Here is a 12,211-nt window from a genome sequence, read left to right as displayed (position 1 = left end):
CCCCTTCACTCCTCGTCTAGGACACTGTGCTCCTTTTTTTGTTTACCCTTTTTTGCCTGATCAAAATCCAACGGCTCATATAGCCTTGATAAAACCTTATATATTATATTGTATCAAACCATATAAATCACACAAGAATAACCACTTAACACTTGCAATTTACTTAAACTTTTGCTATTAAATGCCTCTCCTGTAATATATATAATAACTACCAAAATGTGCTTGTCATTTTCACCTGAAAAATAACCTCTGAATAAAACCCCATCATTAGAACAATAACTCCGTGTCGGTTAATTCGAGCACCTTATGCGTGCCCTTCGGCTTCGCACCGGGCTTGAATTGGTTACCTTCAATGTACCTGCGACAAATCGATCATTCGTTAACATACTCACCAAATTATATGTTTTTCATATACATATATAACCTTTAAAATCATGATTTTATTACTAAGTTTCTTGCGGAAAGAGACTCGAATCATTTTTAAGAAACTTAGGTTTCTGAACGGCGCATATGGATAAAACACAAGCTTGTTGGGGGTTTATACGTAAAAATCTCGATGATAATGAAATGTTTCGACGAAACTGATGTTCTAAATATGCTCACAGCTCTTTCAAGAAGGGATGTTTGTATAATCCTTCGGGGATTCTCCCAGTGAATGCATTGTTATCCAAGTACCTGAAGGGAAAACAAAAAGGAGGTGAACTTAGACTTGTATTTTGTTTCTCTAGATGGAAATCGAACAAAAGATGTAAATAGGACTCACAAATAGGTTAATCTCGGAATTTGAACAAGCTTTGTAGTGATCGGTCCGGTCATTTTATTGTTTGATAAATACCTGTGAGAAATTATCTTATCATCACGAAAATGATGGTGAAATAAACTGAATAAAGAAAAAAAAAAAAAGAAGATGAAAATGTAAGCCCCTCAAAATGCTTGATTTTAGGATGAACATATTAGTTTCTATAATTTCTTTGACAAAAATATTTTGAAGCATTTAAAGAAACCATTAAAGCTCCTATGCAACTTCTTAAACTTCTCTGAAAACAAACAACATGTTGTTCGAGGGATTCGAATTACAAGGAAAGAAGCGCACAAGGACCAATTTCTACATGAGGTTAATTTTTGTTTTATTAAGCAAAGCAACTTACAAGATTTCCAGGTTGGTCAAGTTTGCAATCTGATCGGGTATTCCTCCACTTAATTGGTTGTTGTTTAGGTATCTGAAAATCAAATTTCCAACACCAACAGCTATAAAGATAGATTATAAAATGAACAAAAAAAAGGAAAGAAAAAAGAACTATAGATTATAATGACCAAAACCAACAATATTTACTTACAGATTGCGCAGGGAAGGAAAGCCATTCCCATAGCGGATAAAGTCCCTTAGCGTTCCAGTTAAGCGGTTGTTACCTAGATCTCTGAGGAGCGATTCACAGTTAGTATGATGAACATATTTTACCATTTAGTGAGCACAACATTGTCACACAATACTAAAGAGAAACAAGACAATACATCGCAAAAACAAGACAATAGTCTTGCCCATCGTATTGCTGGTTATGCTTTCGAAAATCGTTGTACCAAATCTTGGCTTTCAGAACCAGCTTGTACTGTATTTAACTAATCTTTTATTAATGAACTCTTCACTTATTGCTGTATCATCGCGAAACCAAGATAAATACATCACGGTGGGAAAGGTGTAAATCAACCAATGATTCTTCTAAATGGTCGACGTAAATAAATAAACATATTCAGGCACGGAGCTTATCATGAAATTTCATTTAGATCACCTGATTTTGTACTGTTGCAATCGATGCGCTAAACTTCAACTGTGTACCAACCGGGTCCTTCTGTCAAGGGCTGTTTAACTAGCTAATTTAGTGGTCACGTCATCACCTTTGATTCTGTTGCGACATTTGGAGATGACATGGCATATCATTAGTAGTTCAAGAAAACATAGCAGCCGAATCGGCTGCCCTGTCATCCCATAATTAAACCGCTCACGATGGACGGAGCTGATTGTGATAGAACATGAAGTTCAGTGCATAAGTTTCAACAAATTAAAGTTTAAGAAAAAAAGTGTAATTTCATGATAAGTTCAGTGCCCAATAATCGCACTTACACACACTAGAGAGAGAGAGAGAGAGAGAGAGAGAGAGAGAGAGAGAGAGAGGGATACAGGTGATGTAGGTTTTTGAGGTTTCCCAGCTCAGGGGGGATTTTGCCGGTGAAGCGGTTCTCGTGAAGGTAAAGATAGCGAAGTTCCGGTAAGTTAGCAAGTTCGACAGGTATTTCACCTTTGAAGTTATTGAAGCTCAGGTACCTGAATACTTATAGCCAATCATTGCTATAATAAAAGAAATAATCTAGAATGGAAGAGTACTTAAGATGATCATAAAAATTGAGAAACATACAGGTGGGTTAGTTTCTTCAATTCACCGATTTCAGGTGGAATGACATCTTGAAGCTTGTTCCATCTCAAGTTCCTACGATGCGAATGACCGAGAAAATTAGGGGGAAAAAGAGAAAAAAGACAACATTTTGTCATTATTTTGAAGTAGCTGTTTGAACTAGGCATCATATGTTAGAGGCATAGTATGTATTCAAGAAAAATAAAGGTTGGAATTTTTTTTCCTTTTTCGGCAATGCGGAAACGGAGAGAACTCGATTTAGTTCTTAGAAGAATGATTAGAGTAATAACTCACTTCTTGGTTTTAATGATTAGAGTAATAACTCACTTCTTGGTTTTCAAGCCCATCAGTGAACTTTTAAATGCCAATTTTTGCTTTTTTGTTTTCATAATGTAGCACTTCAAGAAGTATTTCAATGAAGAGTATAACCAACTCAGTTTCGAAACTTGATGCATTAAAACTTTTAGAACTAAAGAATCAAGGGGAAGAAACTCCGAAGTGTTGACAAAATAATAGTGGATAAGCTGATGAGATTCATACAATATCCTGAGGTGTTTCAGCCGTCCAATCTGAGGAGGGAGGGGCCCAGTCAACTTGTTATTATGGAGATCCCTGTCGTTCAGAGAAAGTTAAGTTCAGAAAATTAGTCCCCTTTCACAAAATATGAATTAAAATAGAAACATCTCTTTTTGATCTTGCACAATGAACATCCGAATTCTGATGTTACTAACTTAATCATGTTTTATTTTATCTTTTGTTATAAAATAGTGGGTAGTGATCCACTTCATGGTGGATGAATTTGCACTAGAAGAAGTTTCTAAAGAGGGCCATTTTTGGCAAGTACATGGGTATACATGTAAGGATTAAGTTTTGCATGGTATACATGAAAACTCAAATTTAGCAGAGATTTGTATTTAATAGATAATTTTGCAAGGGTAAAAACAAGCTACATGAATATTATGTGGAAGTGACTACGACATCAGAAACAGAATTAACTCTCGTGTGAATTGAAGAGGAAATGGTTCTTACAGTCTTGTTAAATCCAAGAGATTTGTAACAGCAGTCGGAAAAGGACCAACAAGTGATACTGCATAAACTTCCCTGCAGAAAAACTACGACCACGTTATATAACATGATATAAGAGAGGGGTTTGGGGTGGGGGGGTGGACGAGAATCTGATGGAATATAATATCTAGTTTAGTTATAAAAAATGGCTGGGATTTAAAACCATCATATTTTGCAGAAATGTCACAGATAAGTCAACCTATTCAGAAATCAACATCTAAAAATGAGATGACATTTTAATGGTTAGAAGTTACTCGTAGTTTCACACTGCCTTAACTTTCTGCAGCATATATCAACAGTAGAACATAAGTAAGGAGAGTTTGCTTTCTTACAATTCTGTAACAACTCTGTAATCTCCTTGCTGGGAGCATGTCACTCCGGACCACGGGGGAAGATCACCAACTCCGCACGGATCATCTCCTACCCATGCATAAACAACCCTCCATCCCAATGAAGCCTTGATTTCATTCAGTGCTTTTACTGAACAAAACCCAGTTTTCAAGTACAATAGTTAAAAGAGAGAAAAGGAAAGTAACCAATACTTTTGAGTAGAATTGAACAAAATGCTAGATGATTTTATCATAAAATAATGTTACTAGAGACTATTCACCCAAATGAATTACACACTGCGCTCCAGCAATTTAATTGGAGTGAAAAAAAAAAGAATTAATGATGGACGACTTGTCATGAAATATTTTTTTTTTAAAAAAAAAAATCTCACCATGATGCATTATTGAAAAATATTAGACTAGTTCAAACAGGATATTTCCTCCTCAACCTTAGTTCCTTCTACATCATTCTAACTTTCAACGCCGATACAAAGAGACCACTTTGATGAAGCAGTCACTCACACCAGAAGCTTAACAGTTTAGAAGAGGTAGATTATTTAATAATATTAAGTAATCACATAAAAACTAAAAATCATGTTCGTAGGTCGTGCCATTTAACTAACTGGGAATTACCTATTAAGCTCATAATTTCTACATAAATGACCAGCATTATCTAATGTTCGTAGGTCATGCCACTTAACTAACTGGGAATTAGCTACTGGGCTCATAATTTCTACATAAATGACTAGAATTATATAACCAAAATATCAAGTCCTAACAGCAACTTCAGCTAAATTTCTTGCTAAACACTTAAAATAATTGGTAAATACTATAACAATCTCACGTATCAAAAAGCACACGCTCCATTTTGTAGGATCATTCGCGCTAAACATTAATTCCAAAAGTTCAAGCTCCTAGAAATATGCTGCCAATTCACTTAAAGCGTATAGAGACAGTGCCCACCGGTCTCGATTGTGACTCGGCCCAACTCAGCCTCCTGTCACTGAGAACATGACTCGGCCCAACCCAGCCTCTTGCCATTTTAAACGTGATTCAGCTAGATCGGGCCTCGTGGCATCCCTTTAAGCCAACACATTTAACTATGGAAAAGGAATGCCAGAAAAGAGGACTTAGCTCTCACGGGTAAAAGGCAAAAAACAACATTTAGTGCCTATTTGGTCCTAAGCAACAACTACCTCTGTTAGAGTATTTTGCAAACAAAAAAGTGTGATACTTATCGCTGCAGCGGGAATCAAAGGGAAGGTTCAAGGTTATGAGGCCCAAATATTTTACCATTATGCTTATTTCCAAAGCAATAGTTAAACAACACTTCGTCCAACAGCACTACAGCACTATACCATCCATTAAGGCCGAAGAAGCCCTCAAAATCCAAAGAAAATACCATATTTTGAATCAACAAAGCAAGCGTTTGGCGAATAGAAAAGTCTCGCACTACTGCTACAGCAGGAATTATATTAGAACTGAGATTCTGAGACCCAAAAGTAGAAGCTGTGGACAGAAATTTTGAACACAAAATGCTTCTTCTGAACCCACTAATTAAAAAGCACTTCGTCCAACAAATCTAAACAAACCACCCATATTTCGCATCAAAAATTCCTCCTTTAAGCGCGAAACAACAAGATCTCAGCAAGCTGAATCGTACCCAATTCTCAAAATAGAGTAAAAATCAGAGAGAAAGAGGGAGTGCTACAGAAAGGGACGATCATTACCATCTCTCTTCACGGTTTTGGATTGAGATGATCCTAGGAGGAGGAGGAGGAGGAAGGAGACGAGGATCGAACCGAGGGTCGAGGAGCCCACCATCGCGAGATCCCTCTCTCTCTCTCTCTCGATCTCGATCTCTCGATCTACTCAAACCCACAAAAAGAAGCACGATCCCGAGCTCTCACTCACCATTTTTAATCCGCGTTTGGAAAAGCTGTTTTTCCCGACAAATATATAGCAGTAGGAAAAATAAAATAAAATAATAATAAAAATGTAGCGAGGCCCCTCAACTATAAGTTATTTTGAAATTAACTCTTAAACTTTTAATTTTTTTTTATTGAGACTTTTTTTTGGAATTAATAAGTGGTTTTAGTCAAAAAAAATGGAGATTTTGTCAAATTTATTGGTTGATTCAATAAATTTCATGACTTCTTAATCACTTTCTAACAAATGTTATTAGAATAATTAATATTTTCTATTAAATATACTGATTAAATATGATAAAAAAATTTATCTTAATTAACATAGAAATTAAATTAAAAAAATAAAAGTTAAGGAATTTTTTAAAAAAATTAAAGTTGAGGGGTCAATATCACAACGAATTATAGTTGAAGGGGGTCTCCATACACTTTCACAAAAAGAAGGAAAAAATAAGAAAAAAAAAGGAAACGCTTCGGTGCGAGTGCGACGATAACTAACTCGTGGGTATAGTGGGAAAAAAACTAATAATTATAAAGTGTCACAATTGGATGAACCGGTTTTCCGGTTGAACCGGACAGACTTGAACCGGACAATTTAATCGCACCCCTAAACCGGCCCGGTATGAAAACAATGGGTTATGATTGGCCCAATTTGAGTTCTCTCCAATTTGTGAAAAGGCCCCTGAACTTTATCTTCTTTTTTTTTTTAATACAGTTGACACCCCTCAAGTTTCATTCATTTTCGATTTTAGTTTTGGTAAATTATCAGAGTTTCGCGACTCAACTATTTTTTCAGTTGAAAAAAGTGTAAATTTGCGTCCTACCACCAGCTAATGAAGCAATTTATTTTTAAATTCAAATCGAAACAATTTATTTGTTTAGTTGGCGGCAATTTCAAAACGAACTATTGTTGAGGGGCCTCCATGCATTTTTTTTAACTATTTGAAATTTTTTTTGCATGGGATAATTCATTTCGGGTAAAATTATATCTTAGGGCACTGAAAATTTTGCGAAGCTCCATTCAAAATGATTTAAAACTTCGATTGTCGCGATTGACGCATTAAACTTTACTTTCTATTTCAATCACACCACTGGAACCCTCCACAACCACATTAAACTTTACTTTCTATTTCAATCACATCACTGGAACCCTCCACAACCACATTAACTACAAAATACAACACACAAACAACTAGGGATGCAAACGGATCCGGGTTGGTGGAGCTCCCGCCCCGATCCGCCCCGACGGGAGCAGTAAATGGGAGAAAATAAACGGATTCGGGGCAGGAAACGGGATAAGTTTTACGATCCGAGACGGATTCGAGGCAGGAAACGGGAAAAATTTTGACCCGCCCCGAATCCGCCCCGCCATGATCCGCCCCGAATCCGCCCCGAATATCATTTGTATTTTTAAAAAATATTCCCAAAAAATAATATATTTATAAAAAAATTTTAAAATATAAATAAGTTATTACTCTCATTTCTAATGTATTTGAAATATTTGAATTTTGTTTTGAATTGTGATTGATATTTTTAATTTTTACCATTAATATTATTAAATTATATATATAATATTATTAAAAATTATTAATTTATATTTTACAAAATATTGATAATATTATAATTTTATAAAAAAATATTAGTTGGCGGGGCGGATTCGGGGCGCCGGCGGGAGGCGGGTTACAAGGCGGGGCGAATAATGGGATGTATTTTTTAACCCGTCACGGATTCGGGGCGGGAGGCGAGGCGGATTTTTGCTAGTCAGGGCGGGAGGCGGGGTGGGTCTCCCGCCCCAGATCCGCCCCGTTTGCATCCCTACAAACAACTCTCTTGGACACAATAAGAGACTAGAATCCACATTACCAATCAGAGTGATCTGATTGAAATACGACACAAAAACAACTCTCTTGGAGACAATAAGAGACTAGAATCCACATTACCAGCAAAAGATCAGAGTGATCTGATTGAAACAGAAATCAAAGTTCATAGCTTAATTGCGACAAAGTGAAGTTGAATTACCCTCCTCAATCACATCTCCCTGTTTGGAGGTGGCAACAAGCCAAAGCCATCAGAATCTGCTGAACCATTAGTAGCAGCAGCAGCAGCAGCAGCAGTAAAATATGATGTATAAAAAAGCATATATTCCACATTTTCTCCCTAAAATCTTTGCTAATTTTCACTTCAACCTTGGACACAAACTGAGGGATTTAGCACCCAGAGTACACACAAGTACACTTCATTTTGTTGGTTCCTTGTTTTCAGTTCAAAAAGGTTGAGGACTAAAGCGAAACTCAACCAATAGTTCGAGGGCAACTTCGCAAAAACATAAAACTTCCACTTCATACATAATGCATAAACTTAAGTGTCTCTCAAAGGTATACAGATAGAAGAAAACAACAGTGAGAAATATGTGTGCAAGATTATTTGATGATGAAAATAATAATGAGACATTCTTCTAATCAACAGCAATACCATTTTCTTAAGCAGTTAAACCCACATGCATAGAGACACAATTATGCCGGGCATCATGAGATGAGACCCAATTTAAGTAACATACCCGAGCCCCATATTTTACGAATGCCACATTTGCACATTTCCCTCAGAAACACGGTTGAAAAAGGGGAAAATAAATAAAAAAAAAGAAAACTATCTCTAATTAGCCCTACAATCTTTATACCTCAACTCACTGGTGCTGTTTGCCGTTCTCGTTCTTGCTGCTTTTTCACCATGGCCGCGTGCTTCTGCCCTGCGATATGATAATCGAAAACCTTCTGATTGTTAGCAACAACATTACAGACCGTGCAAACCTTCACATTCTCCTCAGCAGCCCCTCCTGTTAAAACCCTTCTCTTCTTCAGCTCCAACTCCTCGGCACTTGCCGCCGTTGCAGCCGCCTTCTTTTTCTTCTTCTTTGTTTGTTGGCCTAGGGTTACAGTATTCCCTTGGTTAGCATCTAGGGTTTCCTGACTCGATGCTACGGTGGTTGTAGGAGCTTGTACTACTGGCTTTGGGGTAATAGATTCTTGTAGCTTTTGTAGGTTTTTCTTGTGTTTCCTTCCTTGCTTGTGGGTTTTGAGGACGTCAGCGCTGTTGCAGTCGACCTTGCAGACTTCGCAGAAAGCCGGGGGTATGGGGGGCTTCTTGACTTTCTTCTTGGTGGGTTTTAGTAAAGCGCTCTTGGTTGGCGGGTGTGGATATTGGTTGACCCAGTATGGGGGATAAGTGTAGGGTGAGGTTGTCGCAGTAATTCCATTGGAAGATCCTACCACAGGCTACCCAAAAGAAAGAACAAAAATATGAACTTCAACACAAGATACATTTTGCTACAATAGTATGCAATAAACTACCAAACAAACAAAAACGAGAAAAGAATATGCAAATTAACCAATAATGCAACTTCGTGTTATAACAACGTGAAAAATAACATCACTACAAGGAAATTGTTTTGAGATCAACCGAACCCATAGTAGTAGAAACAACAACCAAACTCGAATCATACCAACAAGTTCATGTGACGTAGGTAGGTGTCAAAACCAATATCCACTCACCATGCAAGTGTTCTCCCAGAGCATTGGAGTCATCAGTTGTTAACATAGAAGAGAACAAAATAACACAATGTTTTATGTTTGTGGGGTCTACACAAATTTGATGCAAAAGAGAACACAGCGAAATAAAAGGAGCACTCCTACTTGCAATTTGAGCTCCACCTAGAGGCTATAAGAAAATCCATTTCCTTTAATATCTTGATAGATGTTTACAAGCGAAAAGAAGATGACGGGTATGCTTTCTTGCATTCTATAGGGCTAAGCACTTTTTCTTAATCAACATTCAACAATTTACAACCCAAAAAAAAAAAGTTGAAAGATAGTTCGTGTCAAAACTTTTATCTGAATTGACTAACAACAACCAATGTTTTTTGCTGGATGACCTAAAAGGTGCTACTCTTCTGAAATAAACAAAAAAACAATAGAAGGACATAAAATAAAGAAGCCATGTTAACAATTGTTGCAATGCAAATCCATACGAATACTACAAGCAAATTACTAAAGGGGGGAATCTATCACCAGTGCAATCAAGACATGTACGAAGATGATGTGAAACAACAAAATAAGCACCGACTAAATGATGGATAACAGGAAAAAGTATATTGTATGAAGTAATGAATAATCAACTTGCAAGTGTTCAAAAATATATTGCCACGTGTTTAGGTATAATGTTGTTAGATTTCACGTATATTCTTCTTAATACAATAGCTAAAAGCAAACTGCTTACGAACCTCATAATCCTCCATGGTAAACTGGGGATGCCCTTAGGCCCTATCTCTGCAGTCAAGGGAACAGAATGTGCACATGTAGGTCATAAACAACATTTTGTAACAGCAATGAGGAGAACAACTGGAGAAATTATTAACTGCATGTGGTGCACCACGCTAAACCACGTACTGCCCAGTAATCCACTTTCCATCCCATCTCATACTTAAATCCTCAGATTTAGTGAGTTGCAGCCTTTTTCCGTTTTAAGGACTTTTCTTTTGGATTGTTGAGTAAAACTCAGGGCACTCGACAGGTTGATGCGGTGCACCAAGTCCTCAGATTTAGTGAGTTGCAGCCTTTTTCTGTTTTAAGGACTTTTCTTTTGGATTGTTGAGTAAAACTCAGGGCACTCGACAGGTTGATGCGGTGCACCAAGTGTGGAAGCAATGATTTCTCCAATCAAGTCTAGATACTGGAACTGCTTTGGAACTCTAAACTATCATCTCTGAAGAGATTTTTCCGAATTCCCCTTCCTCAGGTTGTTATATTGTATGAAAGGAAAAAAAAAAAGAAAAAAACTAGCTATGTAAGTAACTCAAATATTTTATTGTGATGTCTCTGATTATTCCTGTGTCCTAAAGGTAGCTTCCCTTTTGATTGTGAATAATATACTGCATAGTACATATGCACAGCAAGCTGCTGACAGAATGTGCAGATGTGACGATGTTGGCCCACTACCTATTATGATGTTATAAACAATAAACTAAATGATACTCAAATGAGAATTCAGGAAAAAAACGAGTACAAAAAAGTACTATGATCAACAGATGTAGCACTTACAGAGCTATTCATCCATGATATATTGCCCGCTCCATTTCAGAAAGCACTAATTAAACAGATTAACCCCAGTAATGTTTAGGCAGCAAATCATCTATATGTTTCATGTAACTATATGACATCAAGAAGTGATCCAACAAATTACCGTGAAAAGCAAGAATTGCCTTCAACAACAGCATCCGAGCATGATCATTTCCTTCACCAAGAATACCATAATACAGAAAAACTATACAATACCCAGCATTGTCATATCAAGCAGCAGCAAGTACCCCCCAAGAAGATAGAAAAACATTTCTAAAATATAGCGTTACTCATTCTAGACATCCTCTGGCATTAGTCGCCCCTCTTCTCGCATCATCTCTCACCCCACAACGTAACAACATGTAATGTCCCCCTTCAGTATTTCCACTTTCCATCATTACTAATGCTATCATTGGGCTAATAGATATCAAAGCTCTCTTCTAATACTATTTTAGGATTAGCTTCAAAATTTTGATCCTATGACATCAATCAAAAGAACAGTTACTCAGATAGCAACCATTCTGCATGCACCAATATAACAGTGGATGGAAACAGAGGAAACAACATAGCATTATGTGCACTCAAAATAGGCGTTCCAAGATCTGGAAAGTTATTTCAGAAACCTTGCATCAGATAACTAATCAAGAGCTATTTGTTTAACCTTATAATGTATCTAATATTATATCTGTACAACTCTAATTCCCATATCTCAAACTTTGCCGGTCCTACTTCGTCATGCCCCTCTACATGTAAAACGGACATATCGGGGAATCAAAGTGCTCGATATAGTCATCCGATTTTCGCGTCGTTCTGATTATATGCACAACATAGCATTGTAGGTAATGCAACCTATTAAATTATATGAAACAATTGTTGTTCTCCTAAAAATTAATCCCTCTCATGTCTGAACTTGAAACTTCTTAGTATGCCCAAGACATAAACTTAATCAAACGGAAGGAAATTAAATAATGCTAGAAGCCTGACGGGACTCGAACTCAAGACATCCTACTCTGATACCATGTTAAGGGATATAAAAATAACTGGTGTTTTTAAAAAACTTAAGCTGTTAGATAACGGTGTTTTTAGTATTTATATTCAATACAACCTAAAAAAAACTACCAATTGTTCACTGCCATGTTTCTTTGAGAGACATTATCAGCATTGCAAGCACAGTTTTGCCACGCACTACAGCAATCAGACTATTCAGAACACAAGATTCATAAAGTACGAAGGTTCAACTATTTGCCAATTTACATATGCAGAACCCATTATGAATAGAGAGAGAGAGAAGCTCACGGGAGCATAGTAAGAATTAGGCGCGCCGTAGTAATAAGCCAATCCAGCAGCGGCGGCCGCCGCGGCGTCCCCTCCCA

At 37.0% G+C, this 12,211-nt stretch overlaps 2 protein-coding genes across 5 annotated transcripts; both read right to left on the bottom strand.

The window, feature by feature from the left end:
- Positions 64-5,740, bottom strand: LOC109718930 (probable leucine-rich repeat receptor-like protein kinase At1g35710). The gene is made up of 11 exons (XM_020245423.1): positions 5,533-5,740; positions 3,806-3,953; positions 3,438-3,509; positions 2,949-3,020; positions 2,412-2,483; positions 2,177-2,320; positions 1,338-1,418; positions 1,149-1,220; positions 764-835; positions 604-675; positions 64-358 (listed from the first exon to the last, which is right to left on the bottom strand). Exons 1-11 carry the CDS (start codon positions 5,624-5,626, stop codon positions 268-270), a joined length of 990 nt encoding a protein of 329 aa, XP_020101012.1. The 5' UTR covers positions 5,627-5,740; the 3' UTR covers positions 64-267.
- On the bottom strand, positions 8,139-12,211 carry LOC109718706 (zinc finger protein 346-like). Of its 4 annotated transcripts, XM_020245081.1 has the most exons (4): positions 10,963-12,128; positions 10,821-10,866; positions 10,004-10,049; positions 8,139-8,999 (listed from the first exon to the last, which is right to left on the bottom strand). In XM_020245081.1, exons 3-4 carry the CDS (start codon positions 10,016-10,018, stop codon positions 8,406-8,408), a joined length of 609 nt encoding a protein of 202 aa, XP_020100670.1. In that variant the 5' UTR covers positions 10,019-10,049; positions 10,821-10,866; positions 10,963-12,128; the 3' UTR covers positions 8,139-8,405. The 4 variants fall into 4 exon arrangements, with proteins under 4 accessions (XP_020100670.1, XP_020100671.1, XP_020100668.1 ...); XM_020245082.1 differs by lacking the exons at positions 10,821-10,866; positions 10,963-12,128 and adding an exon at positions 12,135-12,211; XM_020245079.1 differs by adding an exon at positions 12,135-12,199 and having other exon boundaries at positions 10,004-11,043.

Source organism: Ananas comosus, linkage group 12 (genome assembly GCF_001540865.1).
Source record: "Ananas comosus cultivar F153 linkage group 12, ASM154086v1, whole genome shotgun sequence".
In the NCBI taxonomy this organism is placed as follows: Eukaryota; Viridiplantae; Streptophyta; class Magnoliopsida; order Poales; family Bromeliaceae; genus Ananas; species Ananas comosus.
This window is presented reverse-complemented; position numbering and strand designations above follow the sequence as displayed.

Bases quoted from the DNA above. Each gene is read 5' to 3' on its own strand.
- LOC109718930 (XM_020245423.1), bottom strand. From the start codon at position 5,626: ATGGTGGGCTCCTCGACCCTCGGTTCGATCCTCGTCTCCTTCCTCCTC. The intron at 3,954-5,532 runs GTAATGATCGTC...GGTTTTGTTCAG, and splicing joins CAAAACCGTGAAGAGAGATG to TAAAAGCACTGAATGAAATC. The intron at 359-603 runs GTGAGCATATTT...GATTTGTCGCAG, and splicing joins CATCCCTTCTTGAAAGAGCT to GTACATTGAAGGTAACCAAT.